The 20,437-nt window shown below is 59.8% G+C and overlaps 1 protein-coding gene across 1 annotated transcript; it reads left to right on the top strand.

The window, feature by feature from the left end:
• Window positions 1-14,572: 14,572 nt before the first annotated feature.
• KANK3 (KN motif and ankyrin repeat domains 3) lies at window positions 14,573-19,363 on the top strand (the record flags this gene model as incomplete). Its single annotated transcript, XM_080634159.1, has 10 exons — window positions 14,573-14,609; window positions 14,872-16,554; window positions 16,698-16,797; window positions 16,942-17,142; window positions 17,581-17,668; window positions 17,927-18,146; window positions 18,415-18,557; window positions 18,751-18,951; window positions 19,037-19,114; window positions 19,307-19,363. 10 exons carry the CDS (start codon window positions 14,573-14,575, stop codon window positions 19,361-19,363), a joined length of 2,808 nt encoding a protein of 935 aa, XP_080490285.1.
• Between the last annotated feature and the right edge of the window lie 1,074 nt (window positions 19,364-20,437).

Below are 20,437 nucleotides of genomic sequence, written 5' to 3'. Positions count from 1 at the left end.
AGGAAGGGTTATTACAGTCCTTATTTACGGCTGTAAGTCACTGATCTGTCCCTAACTTGGCTTGGTGCTGTCCCTCACACAAACACGAGCAGGTTCCCAACCCTCATAACCTTGGTCCAGCACTTGGCATCTCCTGGGCATGGATTTGGAGTCAGTTCGCTCGAAATCAGATGGGCCATTTTCCTCACAGAAGATGCTGGTGTTGCAGAAACCGATGCTTTCACCCAGGGATGATTATGAAATGAAGTTTTCATCCATATTTATTCAACGGCCCAGCAGGATGTAACCCCTCTTGTGTCCCAAAACTGAGAAGTTTTAAGGTACCATCACCAACCTACTGCCATCCCTCACCATCCCATTGCCACACATCTGCCAACACATCACCACCCATCGCCACCATCCCAGCCCATCATCATCCATCGCCACCCATCACCACCAATGCATCACCGCTTACCAACAGCCCATCACCAATCACTGCCATCCATCCCTAACCCATCACCACCAGTGTCAAGCACTCCCAGGTCACAGCTTGTGCTCTGAAAGTCATAAACTGCTGCTTGGAGCTGGGCAGCAGAGGGCTGCGTGCTGCCTGTGCCGCCGCTGCTGCTGACCCCAGGGCGCTGCCGCAGCACAGCTCTGCCGCTCACCTCCCAGCGCTGCCCGCTCCAAGCAGGACTCACATTTATATTTCATGAACACGTCCCTCAGAGCACGGCTTTGCACTGAGAAGCAGAAATAATTCATGCTCCATGCACACGGATGATGCGGCCCCGAGCATCCTTCCCCATCCCAGCCAGGCCCCTGTGCTGCTGCACAAGGAAACCCGCTCTGTGTGCTGGATCCTGCCTTCTCCAAAAATATAGGACAAGCCTTTCATCAACCTGAATGGAAAGGTCACTGCAGCTGACAGTGAGGATGTTCCTTATGATTCCTGCCTGTGCAAGGAAATGACAGCAAAATTCCTCTGTTGCCAAGCTCCAGGGATGCTCCTCCAGAAGAAGGCTTGGACAAGATCGTAGAATCAGACTGGTTTGGGTTGGAAGGGACCTTAAAGCTCCTCCAGTTCCAACCCCTGCATCCATGCAGCACATCACGCTGTTACAGACATGCAGAGGGACGAAATGCTGCTGCTGAAGCTTTCATGGGATGGAAGCACCAGGGAAAGGCCAGATTTAAAACTAATTCATACCCTGAGTTTTTCCCTGGCTAAAGCACAAGCTGTGGTCCCTGTCAGGGGGTCTGGGTATATTCAGTCCTATTTGGATGGGGAGAAAACCCACTTTTAAGTGCACTTCTGTAGCCTTTCTCCAATGCCTTGGGGTATTGAGCACAGCTTCTGCTCTGCGTGTTCTCACTCGTTCGATGAATAATCAATTTGGCTGCCGTATGCACTGCTCATGGAGAAAGAAACTGCTTCTTGTTAAAGGTGTGAAAGTAAGTCATGTGTAAAATTAGCTTAGCCTGTTCCTAAGTCAGATGGGAATTGCTTTCAAAGCATTACAACCTGCCCAGATTCCCAAGAGCTTGGCCCTTTTCCATACCAGCTCCTGCTTTGCAGAAAAGGAAGATGTTTTCCCAAACTATGGGAGGAGGGATGCTGGGGACTCGCTAATGGCTGGGTCACCAGGATGAGATCCCAAACCACATTCCCAAGCTTTGGAATACTCAGCCAGCTTGGGATGAAGCATCCCAATTTCCATGGGGAAATGAGGGTGGCTGTCCCCAAACGGTGCCTGCAGGTGACACCGTCCAGCCCCACTCCTGGGCTGCCAGCTCCTCTGCCTGCAGCTCGTGTTCCTTTCTGCTCTGAAGAAAGCCCAACTCCTGGGGTGGGATTTGCGGCCACCCCAGGGATTTGAACATTAATTTCTAATGGAGATTAAGAATTCAAATCCCTTAAGCAGCTTTTGCAGCCCCGTCCTTCGCTCCTCTGGCTGCAGAGACCCCCGGCCAGCCCTGCTCCTGTGGCTGAGAAACCCCCACACCAGCGCAGCGGGAAGGGCTTTTACCACCCAAACCCAGCGTGAGCCTTGGGAAAAGCCCTGATATCCCCTTAAACATCGTGGGTTCAGCTGTGCCCCTGCAGTCACCCCCCCTAAACCACAGGGCTGAGGCTCTGCCCCTCTGTGGAGGAGGCCCTTCAGAAAAGGAGGTTGAAGGCTGCTCCCACCAGCAATGCCCCCAGGGCTGAGGAGTGAGTGCAATGCCTCCTCTGCAAGAGTCCTATGAATAGGCTGACACCATTTCCTTGCTGAATTACCAGGGGCTTTGAAGCCATTTCCCACCATATCTCAGGTTCCACACATTGCTGTCCTGCTGAATCCACCCTGGGCACACATCTGGCGTGGTTTAACATGAGCAGAGCTTGCTGGAAGGGAAGGGTCCACTTCAAGAGCCCAACTCCAAGAACAATAAACCCCAGCAGAAAGGTTTCTTTCCTGGTTTGAATTGAGGGAGCAAAACTTGTTTGTTGTTTTCACTGAAGGCTGCTGGCAGCACCCAGGGATGTTTTGCAGCTACTTTGGATGCCATGGCAGGCAGCAGGAATCTGGCAGGAGGCAGCTGGCAGGGGTTCCTGGTTGGCAGGACCTTCAAGGCTTGGCCTCAGCAGAGAGAGAGGGGTGAATGTGCTCCCCAGGCGAGCTGGATCCCTGGGGCATCCCTCATCCCTGCCCTGGGACAACGCTCTGTGCTATGGATGTATGTGAACCCCCCCCAGGACCCTCCCTCCCCATGTCCTGTTTGGTTTGGGGGAGAAAGATGTGAATTAGGGGTGTCTGCCGTGGCCGTGACATGGTAATGGGGCAGGTTGAGCACAAGAGGAAGAGTTGGGTGGGTGATGCTCCTCTGTCCCCTGGGACAATGCTCCTTGTGCCATCAGCATCTCCCATTCAGCTCCCCCTCCAAGAGCAAAGCAGAGGAGGATGCAGACCCAGGCTGCCCTCACCCTGCTGCCCTGGGACACCAGGGGCTCGTATTCCCAAGGCTCTGGGACAAGAGGAGAGGCAGCAGCCTCTGGCTTCTCCTCCAAGCCATGGCTGGAGGCTGAGCAAGAGCCCAGGAACCTCGTTAGCAGCTCGGCCCCATTAGTAACCATCTCCATGGTGATGGAGCTCAGGAAATCACATTGCACAGGGGCTCCTGCACTGAGCAGCCCCCAGGCCAGGCTTGGGCATGCTGGGGCCATGAGGCCGAAGGCTGCGCTCCGCAGGGTGCAGTGTGGTTTCCCGTCTCCTCATCCCTCACAAAGGAAAAGGCATAAATAAACCCCATAATGAATCAGGTGCCCCCTGGTTGCCTGGGGCTGGATGGAGGCATCTTCCTGCACGTGGCACTGTCAGCAGAGCCACAACAACCACGCTGATGAGGAACAAGATGCCTGAAGATGCCGAACACCCTGGGGCAGCCACATCCTCCCTTGCCTGGATGGGGTCTCCGGAGGAGACGAGCTCACGCAACAGCCCTTCTGCAGGCACTCATGCCATCACTTCAGAGCTTTATGAATATTGTAGCAAGGCTGCTCCTTTCATCTCCGCTTCCTTCTAGGGAGCCCCAAACCTTCTGCACATTCGTTTCCACCTCGCTATTCCTCTGAATTATTTAAACTCGCCTTCCCGAAAGCGGGGCCCTTCCATTACTGCTCCTTCCTCTGCGGCGCACGTGGAATTCGGGGACTTGCAAATCCACTTCATCTCTTTGCGTCCGTGCAGAGCCGCAGCTTTCCATGGGCTCGCCTCCCTCCCAGCCACCCCAGGCCACATCCCCAAAGGCAACAAAAACCTCGGGACTAAAGCAGAGCTTTGGTGCCTTTTACTGGGGTCCTGGGTACTGTGGGGTTTCCCAACATGACTTCGATTACGGCCATTGCTCTCCTTGCTGCTGGTCTTCCCCCAGAGACACGTGGGGCTGGCAGTTGTACCAAAGTGGGTCACCAGTGGCTCATAAGACTCTGGAAAAATCCCTTGTGGGGTTTTCCGTTGCTATCACTTATAAAGCTAGAAAGGGCTTCCTGCAGAGTAGATCCCATCCCTGCCGCTCAAATGAGACATCCCCAGTTAACTGCCTTTTAACTAGAAGGTAGGAATGCTGAGCCCAGCTCCCCAAATGCTTACAGAATCATAGAACCATAGGATCATGGAACAGTTTGGGTTGGGAGGGACCTTAAAGCTCCTCCAGCTCCATCCACTGCCACGGGCAGGGACCCCTTCCCCTAGAGCAGCTTGCTCCAAGCCCCTGTGTCCAACCTGGAGGCTCAAAACGCTGCTGGAGAAAAATGCAGTTTTCAGTAACTTAGAACACAAAAAGAGCTTCCCCGGTTCCTTGTGAGAGGTGGGAGCTGCGCTGAACCCCACAGCTCCCTGGGGATCCGGCCGCGGTGCACGGGAGGGTTTTGGTGCAGCTCCAGGGGATGTTGGCAGGGAGGGGGTGACTCAGCCGGGTTTGACGCATTTCGCTCTCTCCTGCCGTGCCTGAACCTGCCGGGTGCTCCACGGACAGATTGCAGCGGCCACATCAGCCCTGCCCTTGTGCTGCGCCGTGGCTGGGCCATTTGCTGGAGCAAGGCACCCTCAGTCAGTGCTTTTCTCCCCATCCTCCTGCTGTTTATGGGTTATTCTGTGGTTATCTCATACCCCACTAATGCTCTCCTGATGTGGCTCATCCCCTCCAAAGCCGCCAGGGGACAGTTGGGGTCTTCTCACCCCGCTGATGGGGATGAGTGGGGTGAGGAGGTGCAATGTGTGCCCTACGGACACGTTATTCCTGATACTATCATTTGTTCATGCATTTACTGGCACAGAGCTGCAGAGCGGAAATGGGGAAGGAGGCTCCAAGGGGACACCAGTGTGGAGGGGCTGCCTCAGAGAGCAGCTCTCGGCTCCGTAACTCCCAAAGTATTCCAGCTCCAGGGCAACAGCACCAGAGGGACGTGGAGCTGCTGGGGCGAGTCCAGAGGAGGCCCAAACCAGGCTGTGGCTCTGTGCCCTGTGCCCTGTGCCACCAGCCCCACGGGGGGTCCATCCCTTCCCCACCCCCAGGTTGGTTTAGGCTGATCCCCTCCGTGCGTCACTCTCTGCATCAGTCATCGCCTCGCTCTGCACCAGCTCTTCACTGAGCGAGAACTTTGCACATTAAAAATTAACAGCGCTAAATGATTGATGCCGGCACCCGCGCCCTGCGGCACCGCACGGCAGCTCCAGCTCGGCTTCCCCCGAGGGCTGCCTCATGTTCTTGTCCCCAGCCATCCCCTCCACTGCTCTGGGCATCATCTCGGGGAGAAACTCAGCACGGCAGTAGCCCCCTGGCCCTCTCTTCGCTCCTCAGCATCCCCACAGCAAGCCCAGGCACGCCCCAGCACCCGCTCTGCACCCCCTCAGCACCCCCTAGCACCCCCCTGCACTCCCACCACCCACCACCCCCCCTTCACCCCCCTTCATCCCCAGCATCCCCCCGCATCCCCTCCGCAGCCCCGCTTCCATCCCAGCAGCGGTTGCCGGTTCGACACCGCCCCCTGCGGGCCGACACGTCCCGGTGCACCGGAGCCAGCAGCCTTGCTGGGGGGGCACCAGTGACAAGGAGATCGCGGGTGGACGGAGGGGGATGATGGGGACGGGGCTTCGGATTGCAGCACCGGCGGTGCGGGGTCACTGTCACCCCCCACCCCTCCACGCTGTCTCCCCACCACACCGATGGTTAACAAACGTCCCTCATTGACCACAACTCTTTGAGGGCGACCATTCACCTAATTCCTTATCCACCAAGTGATCCATCCATGCCTCTCTCATGCATCACCTGCAGGAGAAGCTCCTTTAGATCAGCCACCTTCTGCTCCCCCCCCGCTTGCCAGCAAATTAAAATCCAGCCACCTGGACACCTGGGCTCTAGGAGGGAATCTCTCTTAGAAGTGTTGTGGGTGGTGCATTACTTGGGGAACCTTATTCTGTCCAATTGATGGGATGGGAAGTTCCCAGCAGAGATTGGAGAGCAGAAAGCACCAGCAGAGATGCTACCGTGAGGAGGATTCAGGCTCCAAACCATCCCACCAAGGGGAAGGAACAGGAAAGCTCGTCCCCTTGGCCACACTCCGATGTCACTAACTCAATGGGCTGATTGTGTGTCGGGACCAGATGCGCTGCTTTGGATGGTGGCACAGAAAGGCTTTTCTGCTGCTTCTCAATGACAGATCTATGATGCTCCCGCCAGGAAGGTCCCGCTGAGCACCCCTCGGCCCTTGCCAGATCCCGGGCAGCCGGGAACCTGCAGAGCAGAGAAGGGTCCTCTGTGTGCCGAGGCACTCGGATTCCCTGGAAATGTCAAGCTGGAGTCGGATGCCATCAGCCTGGGGGCTCTGTGGCAGGGGGGGAGCGGAGCTGGAAACAGCTGGAAATAACTCCAGATGGAGAGACTGAGAGGTTGCTTTGCTGGTGGCTGTGGCAGGACACAAAGGCATTCGCTATGCAGGACCTTCCCTCTTTGTCCTAAGGAGTCGGCTGATGTCTTTGCTGGGAGCTAAAGGGCAGAGAACCAAGAAGAAGGTATTTGGGGTGGTTTGTTCCCCCTGTGCATCCCCATCCCTGTCCCCATCCTCATCCCCATCCCCATCCTTATCCTTCTCTGCAATGTGAAGACACTGGAAATCAGTGGGTGAAGCTGAGCCCACAACACCACCAGGTGATGGGGACATCCGTGTCCTCCCCTCTCACCAGGAGTTGGGGGTCTCAGAGCTGCTGCTCCTGCACAAGAGCACAAGAGCATTTCCCAGGGGATGGGAAAGGATCAGGGATTGCCACAGCAGCCTGGCCTTGAACCCTGCCAGGGATGGGGCAGCCACAGCTTCTCTGGGCACCCTGTGCAGTTGGGTTTTAGGGATACAGCCCAGAGGCCCCAGAAGAGAAATGCCCATTTTTAAGGAGTGCTGAGCTCCAGCTGAGATCCCAACTTTCCCCTGCACCCCGGGCTGCAAACCCTCAGCGTGCAGCATGAACGGATACCTGGGAAATCCCACACCTGGGAGCATCCTGCCGGCAGCACCCACCAACCGTTGGGGAGGGTTTATGGCCATGTTAAGAGCAGAAGGGCGCTGCCGTTGGGGCAGGAGCTCCATCCTGTGCTGCTGGTGGGGCTGGCCTCCAGCCAAAGCAAATCCCAGCTCTGGAAACCCTCACGGCATTTTCCTCAGGCCTGATAAGCCTGAGCTGCAAATCCAGCCACAAAAGAGAAGCCATCTCATCCGTCCCAGGCCGGCTGGTGCCATGCCAAGCAGGAGCAATATTGCCCAAGATAAAAGCCGGCGCCCAGTCTAAAATGTCACCTGCGGCCACATCAGAAGGAACACAAGAGAGGGGACAGGGGACAAGCACCTGCGTGAGGGCTGGTCTTAGAATCACAGAATCGCAGCCTTCTTTGAGTTGGAAGGGACCTTAAACTCATCCAGTTCCTGACCCTGCCACGGGTTGCTCCAAGCCCCTCCAGCATCCAGCAGCCCCTCGAGGACCCTTCCCCTGGTCCCAGCATCTCCAGCTGTGGAAGCTGCTCCTGCTTCACTCTCGGGCCCTTTGTTTTGCAGCATCCCAGGGAGGAAGGATCCGAGCAGAGAGGCAATGAGAGGAAACGAAAGCTTCCTGCCTGCTCCCGAACCTGCGAGCAGAAAACAAGGGCATTCTGCTGCAGCAGGGGACTGCACTGGGCTCGTTCATTTCTGCAGCAAGGAAGCATTCACACTGCTTTCCTACAGGGAATGCACTGGGCAAAGCCTTGGACAACCTTTGCCCATGGGTCCTACATGGTGCCCAGCCCATGGAGGGAGTGATGAAGCTGGAAGCTGGGCTTGGGCAGGCACAAAGGAGCTGGAGCAAGCAGGGATGAACTCAGGGAGACAGGAAGTATTTGGAACACACACACACACACACACGTACTCTCTTTCCAACTGCCCTGGTGGGAAAACTAAGACACAATCACATGCATAGTCCAGTTGGCAGAGAGCAAAGTTTGGGAATTATGGCAAAAGCCTATTTTTGAGACCCTTTTCTGGACAAAAAAAAAAAAGTTTTGACTGTTTCTGATGAATTGAAATTCCACAGGTCCCAGGGGTTCTGTTCAGATGGATGCTCTCGGGAAGGACATGGAATCCCAGCCTGGGTTGGGTTGAAGGGACCTTAAAGCTCCTCCAGCTCCAACCCCTGCCACGGGCAGGGACCCCTTCCACTGGAGCAGCTTGCTCCAAGCCCCTGTGTCCAACCTGGCCTTGAACACTGCCAGGGATGGGGCAGCCACAGCTTCTCGGGGCACCCTGGGCCAGCGCCTCAGCACCCTCACAGGGAAGAGCTTCTGCCTAAGAGCTCATCTCAACCCCCCCTCTAGCAGGCAGCTCGAAGGTCGGCACTCACACAGGAGCAGGAGGGAAGCCACAGGCATTGCCATTTGCCCTCAAGCCTGGGTTTGGCTGGGGCTGCTGGGGACTACTGGTCCAGGCAGGCAGGTGACACAGCTCAGACCGGTCCTGGGTTGGCGTCCCTGGGCCAGAGTGAAGCCACCGAGCTGGCTGAGAGCCGAGACTGAAGCATCCCAGATGCAGTTGTCATCTATATGGGGTTCGACCCCAACTGACCCTTGTGAGATCTCTGCTCGTGTCTTCGCATGTGAGCTGTGCAGTTTCCACAGAAAACTGGGCCCCCCAACACCAGAGGGACATGGAGCTGTTGGAGAGAGGCCAGAGGAGGCCATGGAGATGCTGCAAGGGCTGGAGCAGCTCTGCTCTGGAGCCAGGCTGAGAGAGCTGGGCTGGGGCAGCCTGGAGAAGAGAAGGCTCCTGAAGGGCAGACCTGAGAGCAGCTCCAGTGCCTAAAGGGGCTGCAGGAAACCTGGAGAGGGGCTTGGGACAAGGGCCTGTAGGGCCAGGCCAAGGGGAATGGCTTTAACCTGCCAGAGGGGAGACTGAGCTGAGCTCTTAGGCAGAAGCTCTTCCCTGTGAGGGTGCTGAGGCGCTGGCACAGGGTGCCCAGAGAAGCTGTGGCTGCCCCATCCCTGGCAGTGTTCAAGGCCAGGTTGGACACAGGGGCTTGGAGCAAGCTGCTCCAGTGGAAGGGGTCCCTGCCTGTGGCAGGGGTTGGAGCTGGAGGAGCTTTAAAACCAGGCTGGGATTCTGTGATTCCATAAAAACATAAGTGTCAGAAGTTAGGGCTGCCCCTTGGGTTTAACCCTTTTCGCTCACCAGAGCTTAAAGACAGAGAAGCCCGACCAGCACAGGGATTTATTGCCAGATGCCCAAGTGCAGGAACGAGGGACCTGGACATGGGTCCTCCATGGAGCTCTGAGCCAGAACATGGGGCATGAGCCCTGCAGCAGTGGGCCTTCACTCATCACACCAGGCCCCACCTTTCTGGATGGAGAAAACAAGCCCTGCATGGCTAGGGAGGACCCTAAAGGCTACTTAGCCAAGCAGCCAGTGAATGGACAGGAGCAGCACTATTCTGGACCTGCTTTGGAGACGGAAGGAGGGCATGAAATCACCAAGTTCATTACCACAGGATGCCGGAGAGGCCAAGTATGTAAATGGGTTGGAGAGGGACAAGATCTGTCGGTGGAGGTAGGTCCAGCAGAGCTATTAAGGTACTTCCGTCCGGATGCAAACCCTTTCTCAGGAAGCCCCTGAGCTGGCAGCCAGCAGCAGGGAGGGACTCCGGGAAGCACATCTTGTTTCTCCTGCTCTTCCCGTGAGTACTGTTACAGAAAGAGCCAGTGTGGAAAAATACCCGGGGGGGGAGTGCAGGGGGAGGTTCAGGAGCTGGAAAGGGAAAGAAAAAGAAGACAAAATCCTTGCTGAGGGTTTCAGCATTGGAAGGGGTTGGAGCAGTCAATGAAGGTGTGAAACTGCCAGGGGTCCCTGTGGGATGGAGACAGCCCAGACCTCGCTGAGCACGGGAAGCAGGCGGGGAAGAAAGCTGGCAGGAAAAGGAGACAAACAGCCTGTTGCTGGGACAGGGGAGGGCTGCCAAAACCCAGCGGGGCCAGGCCGGGGAGCCCAGCACAAGGCTCCCAGCCACAGGATGAGGGCAGGCAGTGAGAGGCCACGGGGACCAGGCAGGGTGTGCTGGGGGAGGATGGTGGGGTGGGAGCTGGATCACAGCGAGCTGAGCTCAGGCAGGGGATCCCCCGTACCTGGGGTGACATGGGCAGGGGATCCCCTTGTCTCCAGGGTGAGCATCCCCCAGGGGAGAAGGGTCAGGGGGGAGTGGAGTAAGGGTACCTCAACCCCAGGGTGACCAGGGCAGGGGCCTCCCGGGTGACCAGGGCAAGGGACACCCCTTCCCCCCGGTGACCGGGACAGGGCCACGGGGACCCTCATCCCTGAGGAAAGGGCTGCGCGGGACCCCCCGCACCGGGGTGAGTGGGGCTCGGGGGCGGTGCCCGTCCCGACCGGGGCCCGGGGGCGCTCCCCGCCCGCTGCCGCCCCGCCCCGGCCCTGCTGCCGGCCCGCCCTCGGCCCGGCGGCGCCGCGCTGCAGCCCGAAGCCGCCGGGCTCGGGACGGTGGCCCCGCGCTAGAGCCCGGCTGCAGCCCAGACGCGCGGACGGCGAGGTGAGGGGCGGCGGGACCGGACGGGACAGGACGGGGCGATGAGGCGGGGGCTCGTCCTGGTGGCGAAGCCCCGCAGGGCCCCGGAGCCGCCGCCGCCGCCCGGGGCCCGCCGAGGGGCCGCTCGAAGCCGCCGCGACGGGACCGCAGCGGGTTGGGGCGGCTCCGGCATCCACCGGAGTGGGGCTGCTGCCCGCTGCCAGCGGGAAGGGGCTGGGACCGGGGCCGTCGCGGCCGGGCTGGGCCGCCCATCGCTCGCTGGCGGGAGCGCGGAGTCCCCGGGAGTCTCCTGGGATGCGGGGGGTGCGGACACGCGGGGTGCTATGGGGGAGCTGTGGGGCTCACGAGGGTGCTGGGGACACACAGAGCTGGGGGTGCTGCGGGCTCCCTAGGGTACGGGCAGGGGCTGTAGGCACCCCAGGGTGCTGGGGACCCACAGGCCACCCCATCGTGCTGCAGGCCACTCGGGTGCTGCAGGGTTCAGGGTGCTCCTCATGTGTACTTGGGAAACCCGACATGGGACTGTGCCCGCACACCCTGAGTGTAAATTTAACCATTCCATCACCTCCTCAGGAGGGCGATCCCAGGCCCCTGGGGCTTGCTCCCACATCTGTTGTCAGCAGCTCCAAGGGAATGGAGGAGGTGTCAGTGGAAAGTGCTGTTGGGCAGCTGTGGTGAGAGTGCAGGAGTAGTGGTAGATGTTTTCTAGTGGACTATAGAGCTATAGGTGTGATGGGGCACATAGAGCTGATCCCTGTGTGCGTACATCTGCATAGAGACCTGCCTGTTGTCCCGGTACCGTGTGAGCCTGCGGTGCTGGGGCTGGTGCTCAGCCGAGGCAGCCCCTGCAGCCTCCCGACCAACCGGGATGCCGGTGACGACAGCTCCAGGAATAACGGCCCAGCCCTGAAATCGGGCTGCTGAGAAGAGGGAAGCGTTTCCCTTCCCCTCCCGAGTCAGCACTGGCGCACCCACCCGCGTGGGATCCAGCTCCTCGGGAGCAGCCCCAACCTGGACCGCATGACCGAGGTGGCCCAGGCAAGGAGACACAGGGACAATGGGTGGCACAGAGCTCAGGATGCCCCGTGCCGCCCTGGAGCAGGGGATGGGGAGGGGGTGTGTGGCTGAGAAGATGCCAGGAGCCCCCGATCCCTCCCATCCACACCCAGCAAGTGATGGTGCAGGTGATGGGCACACATGGTGCCTGGCTCGGTGCGAGGATCCCGAATCCCAGCCGGTTGCTGGAGCGGAGGAAGCCGTGTGCTTGCTCAGTGGTTTCCCTGTAACTTTGGAACAACCTCAGCCCTGAGCTTTGGGGCTTATCGCCTGCGCGCAGCTCCGAGGGAAGCGTGCCTGGCCGAGATAAATCAAGTTTCACTGGCCAGGGCTACTCTGGACTCTGTTCTTCTCACATTCCTCATGACCTCAGTAGTTTGGCTTTGGGAGGAGAGGTGGGGAGAGCTCTCCCCGTGTCCAGCCTCTGGAGTGGCTCGGGTGAGGGAAAGGACCCAAAGGAGTTCAGGGCTTTAGAAGCAGCACCCCCAGGTCTGTCCCCTGGAGGCTTGGGAACCCCAAGGGGGTATTGCCCCATGGACCACAAAGCTGAAAGTCACAGAGGGCTGACTGGTTGTGGCTACTGGATGGTTCCTGAGTTATGCCCAGCCTGTCCTATCCCTCACGTGGCTTTTTATTGGAATCGAGTGGAAAGGCTCCAGTTTTAGACCCAAGTTTCCTATAAGTTGAAGGCCAGGTTGGACAGGGCTTGGAGCAACCTGGTCCAGTGGAAGATTTTGGCACCAAACTGGCCACCGGGGTCTTCCCCATCAGGTCTTCAGCTCAGGTGGAGAGCAGCTTCTCTTTGATGTGATGCCATGGTGATGGCAGGAGGCTGGGGACAAGGCTGGCTTTGTGCTACCAGTGCCTGGGCTGAAGGTGCAGGGACTTAACCCTCCCATCACTGCTGCGTTCCAGGGCCGCCTGCGTCCATTGCTCATCCTCTCTGGCTCAAATCCAGCCTGGCCACTCACCCAGCCCAGGGCAGTGTGCATGTCACGAGGGCTTTGCACATCACGGGGTCCCTGGGGCATATTGCACATGACTGGGAGCCTGCAGGTCCCATCACCTGGTTTGCTCCTTGGTTTTGAAGCTGGGTGAAAGCCGAAGATCCTCCCCTGGGTCCAGCTCATCCCATCGGACAAGTGGCGGGGGCCTGGAGCTGCAGGAGGGTGTCCCCTGGATCTGGGGAGGGGTTGGCAGCAGCTGCTGGCATGCCCCGGAGAGGCGGGATGAGGTGGATGAGAAGGCACCTTTGCTGCACACAGATGTCCATCAGAGGCGGTTTTCCTGGCGAGGCGCAGGCAGCTCCATGCCCGGCGGAAGGGAGCTGCCGGCCGCTTTCCCCGAGGAAACGCAGCCGCTGGCTCTGCTCCTGCTGCGCTCCCGCTTCCTCCCGTTTGATTCCTGGTGTGCGCAGAGTCCGGCGGGAAGTTTGTCCTGGCCCCAGCCCTGTTTAATTACCTGGAGCAGGAGCCGTGCGGAGGAGGAAGCGGCCGCTTCCTGGAGAGGAGGGATTAGACCGAGAGGGGGATGTGCAGATCACTGTAGGCACAAAGGCAGCACAGGAATGATGGGGTACCAGCATGGAGCTGGGGTGTTCCCAAGGGAGGTGGAAGGGGTGCTGGCATGGAGCTGGGATGAACACTTCCAGGGATGTGGCATCCACAGCTTCTCAGATTGTTCAAGGCCAGGTTGGACACAGGGGCTTGGACCAAGCTGCTCTAGTGGAAGGTGTCCCTGCCCGTGGCAGGAGTTGGAACTGGGGGAGCTTTAAGGTCCCTTCCAACCCAAACCAGGCTGGGATTCTGTGATTTGGGGCTGGGTGCGGGTGTTTCTCCTCAGCCATGGCTGGATCCCTCCTCTCAGGACAGCTTTAAGCCTCAGCTTCCCTTAAGGCTGTTCCTGAGCTGCCTTTCCTCTGTGGCATGCTTCCTCCCCTGCTTTCTTCCCAAAATAGCCTGGTGCCAAATGCTTTCCCTGCCAACAGCTGCCCAGCCCCACGACCACTTGTGCCTCACAGGACCATGTGTGTCCCTGGAGGGTGATGCTGTGCCCAGCAGCTGCGGATGCTCCCAGGGTGCTGTTTGCCCCCATCCCACTCCCACCAGGACCATTGCACACCCAGGCTGCAACACCCAGATGCTGTGGCAGGTCCCAGATGAAGTCTCACATCTGGCAGCACCCCCAGCCCTGAGCTCACCCCTGTAGCGCAGTCGCATCCCGCCGGTTCTCCTCTGGTGTGCCCATTGCCTGGCTCCTGGGAAAACCAGGCTCCCATTCCATTCCTCTGTGCCTTAGGGAATCATGGAATCCCAGCCTGGTTTGGGTTGGGAGGGACCTTAAAGCTCCTCCAGCTCCAACCCCTGCCACGGGCAGGGACCCCTTCCACTGGAGCAGCTTGCTCCAAGCCCCTGTGTCCAACCTGGCCTTGAGCACTGCCAGGGATGGGGCAGCCACAGCTTCTCTGGGCACCCTGTGCCAGCGCCTCAGCACTCACAGTGAAGAATGGTGCTGGCAGCTGCCTGCGGTCAAGTGGCTTTGTGAAAGCTTCCAATGCCTTTATCCAGAGGAAACTTCTCCGCTGAGAATCACACCCATAAAGGCCTCAGCCTCTGCTCCTTCCCAGCCCGCTCCCCCGAGCTCTGAGTCATGACTCGGCACCCTCGGTGCTGGCATTGTGAGCATCCCCGGCTGGGAAGCATTCCTTAAATGTACAAACAATTCCTGCCCCACCGGCAGCACCGCAGCAGCTGCTCAAGCTTCAGCCCTACGTCACCAGGGCTGGTGGGGGACCAGGTGGTCCATGGGGTGCCCTCCAGTTGGGGGGCAGTGGTTGGTAGCCATGGAGGGCTCATTGATCCCTGGTTTGTCAGGTTTTTCTGGATGTGGTCCCATTCTTGTTGCAGGTTGATGGTCCCCTGGTCAGCAGCATCCCTTGGGAGAAGATGGCTCAGCCTGCACCCCTGAACCAGAACCTCCCAGGTAACGGGACCGGGGTGGTCACAGGGCAGCAGAAGCAATGGGAAGGGAATGGTAGGGCTGAGCTATCCAGTCCCATCTCAAGGGGCTTCCTCACCTTAGCACCAACCGCAGCACAGAGCAGGTACCCTGGGACACCCCGGCAGCCCCGAGGATGCTGGGAATGATAGGGAGGGGGGCTGCAGGCTGTGATTCCCAGTATAACCCAGTTGGAAAAGCCCCTCTCCACCAGGTCCCTGCGCAACCATCCCCACTTCTTTTGCAGATCTCAGTGGCCCATTCTTGTATCGGGACCAGGACAATGGCGAGAAGAGCTCGTACTCTGTGGAAACCCCTTACGGCTTCCTCCTGGACCTGGATTTCCTGAAGTACGTCGATGACATTGAAAGCGGCCAAACCCTCAAGAAGGTGCCGCTGCCCCGGAGGGCGAAAGGGCCTCGGCAGCCCCACAGCAGCCTGCGCAGCCCCAGCAGCCACGCCAGTGCCTGGACCTCCACCGAGTCCTTGGCCTCCACGGCCAGCGAGGACGGGAGGATGCTGCTGCTGTCCCCGCACGGCCGCGCGCCCCTGGACCCCCCGAGCAAACCGGCCCCGCATCCCATCTCACCGCCACCGCTGCAGCTGCTGCCGCCTCCCAGCCGCAAGTGCGGGCTGAGGAACCCGCGCGTGGAGAAGACGCTGCTGGAGACGAGCCGGAGGCTGGAGCAGGAGCAGGACAGGGCCGGTCCCTGCCGCGGCGGCACATCGGGAGCCCCGTGTCAGCCCCTGCCGTGGGGGCCGGGGGAGGGCTGGGGCCGGGGCAGCCCCAGCAGCTCGGGGCGCAGCACACCGGCCACAGGGCTCGGCACAGCCCCGCTGCAGCATGTGCGGGAGCAGATGGCGGCGGCCCTGCGGCAGCTGCGGGACCTGGAGGAGCAGGTGAAAACCATCCCGCTCCTGGAGATGCAGATCTGCGAGCTCAAGAGGGAGAAGGCAAAGCTGATGGAGAAGCTGTCGGTAGAGCCCAGCGAGGCTTTGAGGCACCGCTGTGGCTCCGAGGTGGAGGCAGGGGTTGAGGAGCTGCCCCAGGCCGGGGCAGAGCGCGAAGCGGAGCCCAAAGGGCGAGTGAGCAAGATCGCGGAGCTGAGGAAGCTGACGGAGAAGCTGGCTGTGCTGGAGCGGGGCGGCAGGGCCTGGCCAGGCCGGAGCCCCAGGGCTGCCGAGAGGCCCACGTGCCGCTCCGTGGCGGTGGGCGAGGACCGGGCCATGGCCGACGCCGTCTTCTACTACCGGTCCCAACAGGAGGGCGGTGACGTTCCAGACAGCGGGACAAGGGAGCGCAGGGACGCGTCCGTGTGGGTGCTGGAGTCCTCGCTGGGGGTGCCCAGTGAGGCGGAGCAGGAGCTGGAGCTGCTGCAGCAGACGGTGGGGCACCAGAAGGAGGTGATCGCGCTGATGGAGGGGCACCTGCGGGAGGCCACGCGGGAGCTGGAGGAGCTGCGGCGCGAGGTGTGCGCCCGCCGGCCCCGTGCGCGCCTGGACAAGGAGGTGATGGCCAAGCCGCGGGTGGCCGAGGCACAGGTGGAGGCCGTGGTGGCCACGCGGAGCCGGGCGGCCGGCGAGCCGCCACAGGTGGTGGAGGCTGGTGTGGAGTGCTGCCCGCCAACCACCTGCGCCGCCGTCAGCTGCCGCCCCGACGCGCGGGACGTGGCCGTCGGACCCAGTTCGGCTGCAAGGAGTGAGGACAAGGGCAGCCAGACCGACACGGGCAGCACCGGCACGGAGGGAGAGGAGATGGAGCCCAGCGCAGGTGACGCCCCAGATGGGGCCTTGGCATGGGGCACAGGAGCGATGGAGGGGATGCCCCAGAGCAGCTCGAGCCCTGGGGCAGGCACAGCAGAGGTGACACAGAGCAGCTGGAATCCATCCCCAGCACGGGATGGGGGAGCCACCCCAAGCCCTGTGACTGGTGAGTTGGTGCCAAGGATAACACCAGGGAGAGGGGTGGCTCTGCTGGGGACAGCCCTGTCACAGCCTGCGCGCAGACCATGTTCCTTCGATGGAGTCTGGCAGGTCTGCAGTGCCCCTGACGCCCGTAACCTCTGCCCCCAGGAGCCCTGAAGTCCATCATGAAGAAGCGGGATGGTGCCCCCAGGAGCGAGGCCGAAGGCAGCAAGAAGAGCCTGCAGTTTGTGGGCGTGCTGAACGGGGAGTATGTGCTGGGGGCTCCTGACACCCCCCTGCACCAGCCCCAGACCCCAGCATTCCTGTCCTGGGCTGGGGGCAGTGGCAATGGGGGGACTTGAGGGGACCCGCTGGGTGCCACAGTGTCACTGAGCATCCTCCTTCCGCACAGGTATGAGAGCACATCCAGTGAGGAAGAGGAGGAGGAAGGAGACAGCTCCTCTGAGAAGGCTTCAGCAGACAGCTCTGACAGTGATGAGCAAGGGGACACTGAAACCTCAGATGAAGAAACCGGGGAAGGGGAGTGTGAGCCAGGACAGGAGCGCGAGGGGGACAGCGTGACCCTGCTGGAGCCCACCGAGGTGAAGGAGAAGTAAGTGCTAATGAGGGAGTGAGGAAGGCTCCATCTCCTCTTGTGCGCCCCAGTGCAGCCAATGGGGAAAACCACATTCAGCAACTGCAGAAAACCGTTCAGCAGGAAAATATCCTTCCAGCTTCTTAGGTCTGCTGAGGCAAGGATGAGCCCGAGGCCCCAGATGCCTCTTTGCTAAAGAGTTTGTAAGGGGACAAAAAAAAAAAACCCAAAACCAAAATCCAGCAGCCCTTAATGGCATTTATGGCTTAAATATGGGTAAATATGAGCTCATCCCTATAACCCCAGCTCTGCAAGGGTTTGCAGGGGTGAAGTTGCTGGGTGCAGGCATGGAGCTCATGGAGGGCTGGAGGCATCAGGGAGAGGAAGAAAACCTCGATGGAGGGACTTGGGGTGCCCTCTGGTGGGGTGATGCAGCCCCTCTCATGCTCTCCTCAGGTTCGAGCTGAGCCCCAGGATGCGGGAGGCCTGCCTCATCGTCAAGACCCACCTGGGCCACCCCGGGGCCACCAAGAGCAAAGAGGTGGTGAGTGAGGTGCTATGGGGTGGGATGGCTGCTGGTGTCCCCCAGAGATGGGCCAGCAAAGCCCAGCCCCAAAACACTGCCCTTTGCTCCATGCTTTGTCCCAGACACCCCAAACCCCAGCTCAGCTCAGGCCATCTCAGCGTGAGTTTGGGGTTTCCCGGTCCTGCCTTCACCCTGTTCCCCTCTGGAGCTGGGTTTCTGCTCCCCACTGGGGCTGGGGGGTGCCGGGCCCCAGCTCAGCCCCCTTGCTGCCCACAGCTTGCCAGCAGCAGCCTGGTCCTGCAGGAGTGGTTCCGTCTGTCCAGCCAGAAGTCCTCTGTGCCCGACACGGTGGCCAACCACCTCCTGGCCTTTGCCGAGGTGTCTCCAGCTCTCCTGGCCCACGTGGTGAACCTGGCAGATGGGAACGGCAACACAGCCCTGCACTACAGCGTCTCCCACTCCAACTTCCACATCGTGCGGCTGCTGCTGGACACAGGTCAGTGCTCCCCAGCTGACAGACGTCCCCCTGCCACCACCCTGCTCACATCCTGGCCGTGCCAGGCACAGGAGACAAATGCCAGCAGCAGGGAGAGCTGCCCTGCACGGTGCCCATGCACGTGTGGGAAGGTGGAAGTCACCTCAGCCCTTGGGGAGCCCAGGTTTGATGAGAGGGAACTCATCAGCAGGCCATAGGACAGCTCGCAGCACCCTGGACAGGGTGGGAACCAGCCCCACAGCACCCTGAGCTCTGCCCATGCCCACAGGGGTCTGTAACGTGGACCACCAGAACAAAGCTGGCTACACAGCCCTCATGCTGGCAGCGCTGGCGGCCGTCGAGCAGGAGGACGACATGAACATGGTCAGGAGGCTCTTCAGCATGGGCAACGTCAACGCCAAGGCCAGCCAGGTTGGTGCATCACATCCTGACCCTCACTGCGTCACCAAGGGCCACAGCTGGCTCTTCCAAGGACAGCTTCAAAACCTGGAGGGGCTGGCACTGCAGTAGGAGCTGCTCTCAGTGTGGTCCTTGCCTGAGGCAGTGGGATGAGCAGGTGACCCAACCAAGACAGGCCCCCCTGGCATTGTCCCTTGCCTTGCAGGCTGGGCAGACAGCGCTGATGCTGGCTGTAAGCCACGGCCGGCAGGAGATGGTGGAGGCTCTGCTCGCCTGTGGAGCTGATGTGAACCTGCAGGACGAGGAGGGCTCCACCGCACTGATGTGTGCCTGTGAGCACGGGCGTGTGGAGACCGTGAAGCTGCTGCTGGCTCAGCCCACCTGTGACATCTCAATCGTGGACAGCGTAAGCCTCTGCGGCCCGGGTGCATTCACCCACCTGCATCCTGCCCCCCAAACCTCTTCTCAAGGGCTTTCCTTTCTGTTTTCAGGACGGGAACAATGCCGTTGCCATTGCACTGGAGGCTGGTCACAGCAACATCGCTGTGCTCCTCTACGCCCATCTCAACGTGAGTACCAGAGGTGGCACCAGCTCAGCTGCAGGCAGTAGGGCTGTGACAGGGGCAAGAGCACGGCACCCTGAGTGCCACACGCTCACTGCATCCTCAGCAGCAGGACACCAGCCTGGCTGGCCCTGACTGGGAGTTGATGGGGTGACAGTGTATGACTCTGGAGTGACATTGCCTCTGCTCTCTCTGCAGCAGGGGACATCACCAACAGCCACCAAGAGCTCTGGGGGCTCAAAGAAACCGAATTAGAGCGACCTCAAGAGCCAGCCCTCAGCATCAGGCTATGGTTTATGTCCCCCTTGCCTGCTGAATCATGCCCTGCAGATGCTTTAAACCTCCTGTCACAGAGTATGCGCTGTCCCTGGGCCTCATCACTGCTGGAAGCAGCCCATGCACAGCCACCTTGCTCCACCAAGTGACAAAGAAAGCAAGCATCAAGCAACCGGGGTGGGAAACTGAGCAGAAGCTGACCCAATCCCATCCGCTCCCCATCAGCCCTGTGCTGCCTTGGAGCCCTTTGCAAGTCCTTCACGCACTGGAACAGCAGCAAACAAGCCCAGCAGAAGTGGCACATGGTTCCTTGGCAGCTCTGGGGAGGAGCAGAGCTGGTGACAAGGAGCAGGGCTGCTGGGCCCTGCTGTGCTGCACACTGCCAGCGGGAAGCTCAGCAGCCACAAGACACAAACCCAGTGGTCAGTGCTGCCTTGGACATGGCCTGGGGGCAATTCCAGACTGAAATACTCCTTCTCTTCTGGCCTTTCCTTTCCAGGCTGAAATCTGATTATTTTTTCCCCTAGCACAGGCACACAAACTGAAAGAATTATATTGCTTAGTCAAAGGATGGAGTTGAACAAGAAAGCACTTCGTGATTTGATGTGCAGAAGCGCTGAGTGCTCAGGGGTGCAACCGAGCTGACAGGAGGGGGCTGAGTCATAAATGCATTTAGGGACATTTAAGACAGCCCACACAGGGAGCAGGGACCTCCTCCCAGGGCAAAGATAGTCAGCAGCCACTTACTGTGAAGGCAGTCAGAGCCCCAGCCAAGCCCCTCTGCCCACTTCCCTTCCCAAAGGGGACAAGAGCAGCCCATACTGCTCCAGGAAAAAACAACGATGGGCAAGAAGAGTTGAGAGGAAGCTGTAGAGATGGACACGAATGTCAGAGGACGTGTGTATGAGTGTGTGCGCCAGGCAGGGTGGGAACAGACAAGGAAAGCGCTAAGGACCTGGGGTGAAGAGGAAAAGGGTTTTGCATGTGAAGCTGGCTCTGCTCTGAATCCTTCACAGAGGTGCCATGTCACAGCTCCCATTTCTGCTCCTTGGC

This window comes from Psittacula echo (genome assembly GCF_963264785.1).
Source record: "Psittacula echo genome assembly, chromosome: 24".
Classification (NCBI taxonomy): Eukaryota; Metazoa; Chordata; class Aves; order Psittaciformes; family Psittacidae; genus Psittacula; species Psittacula echo.
The sequence above is the reverse complement of the archived record's forward strand: the minus strand, read 5'-3'. Positions and strand labels throughout refer to the sequence as shown.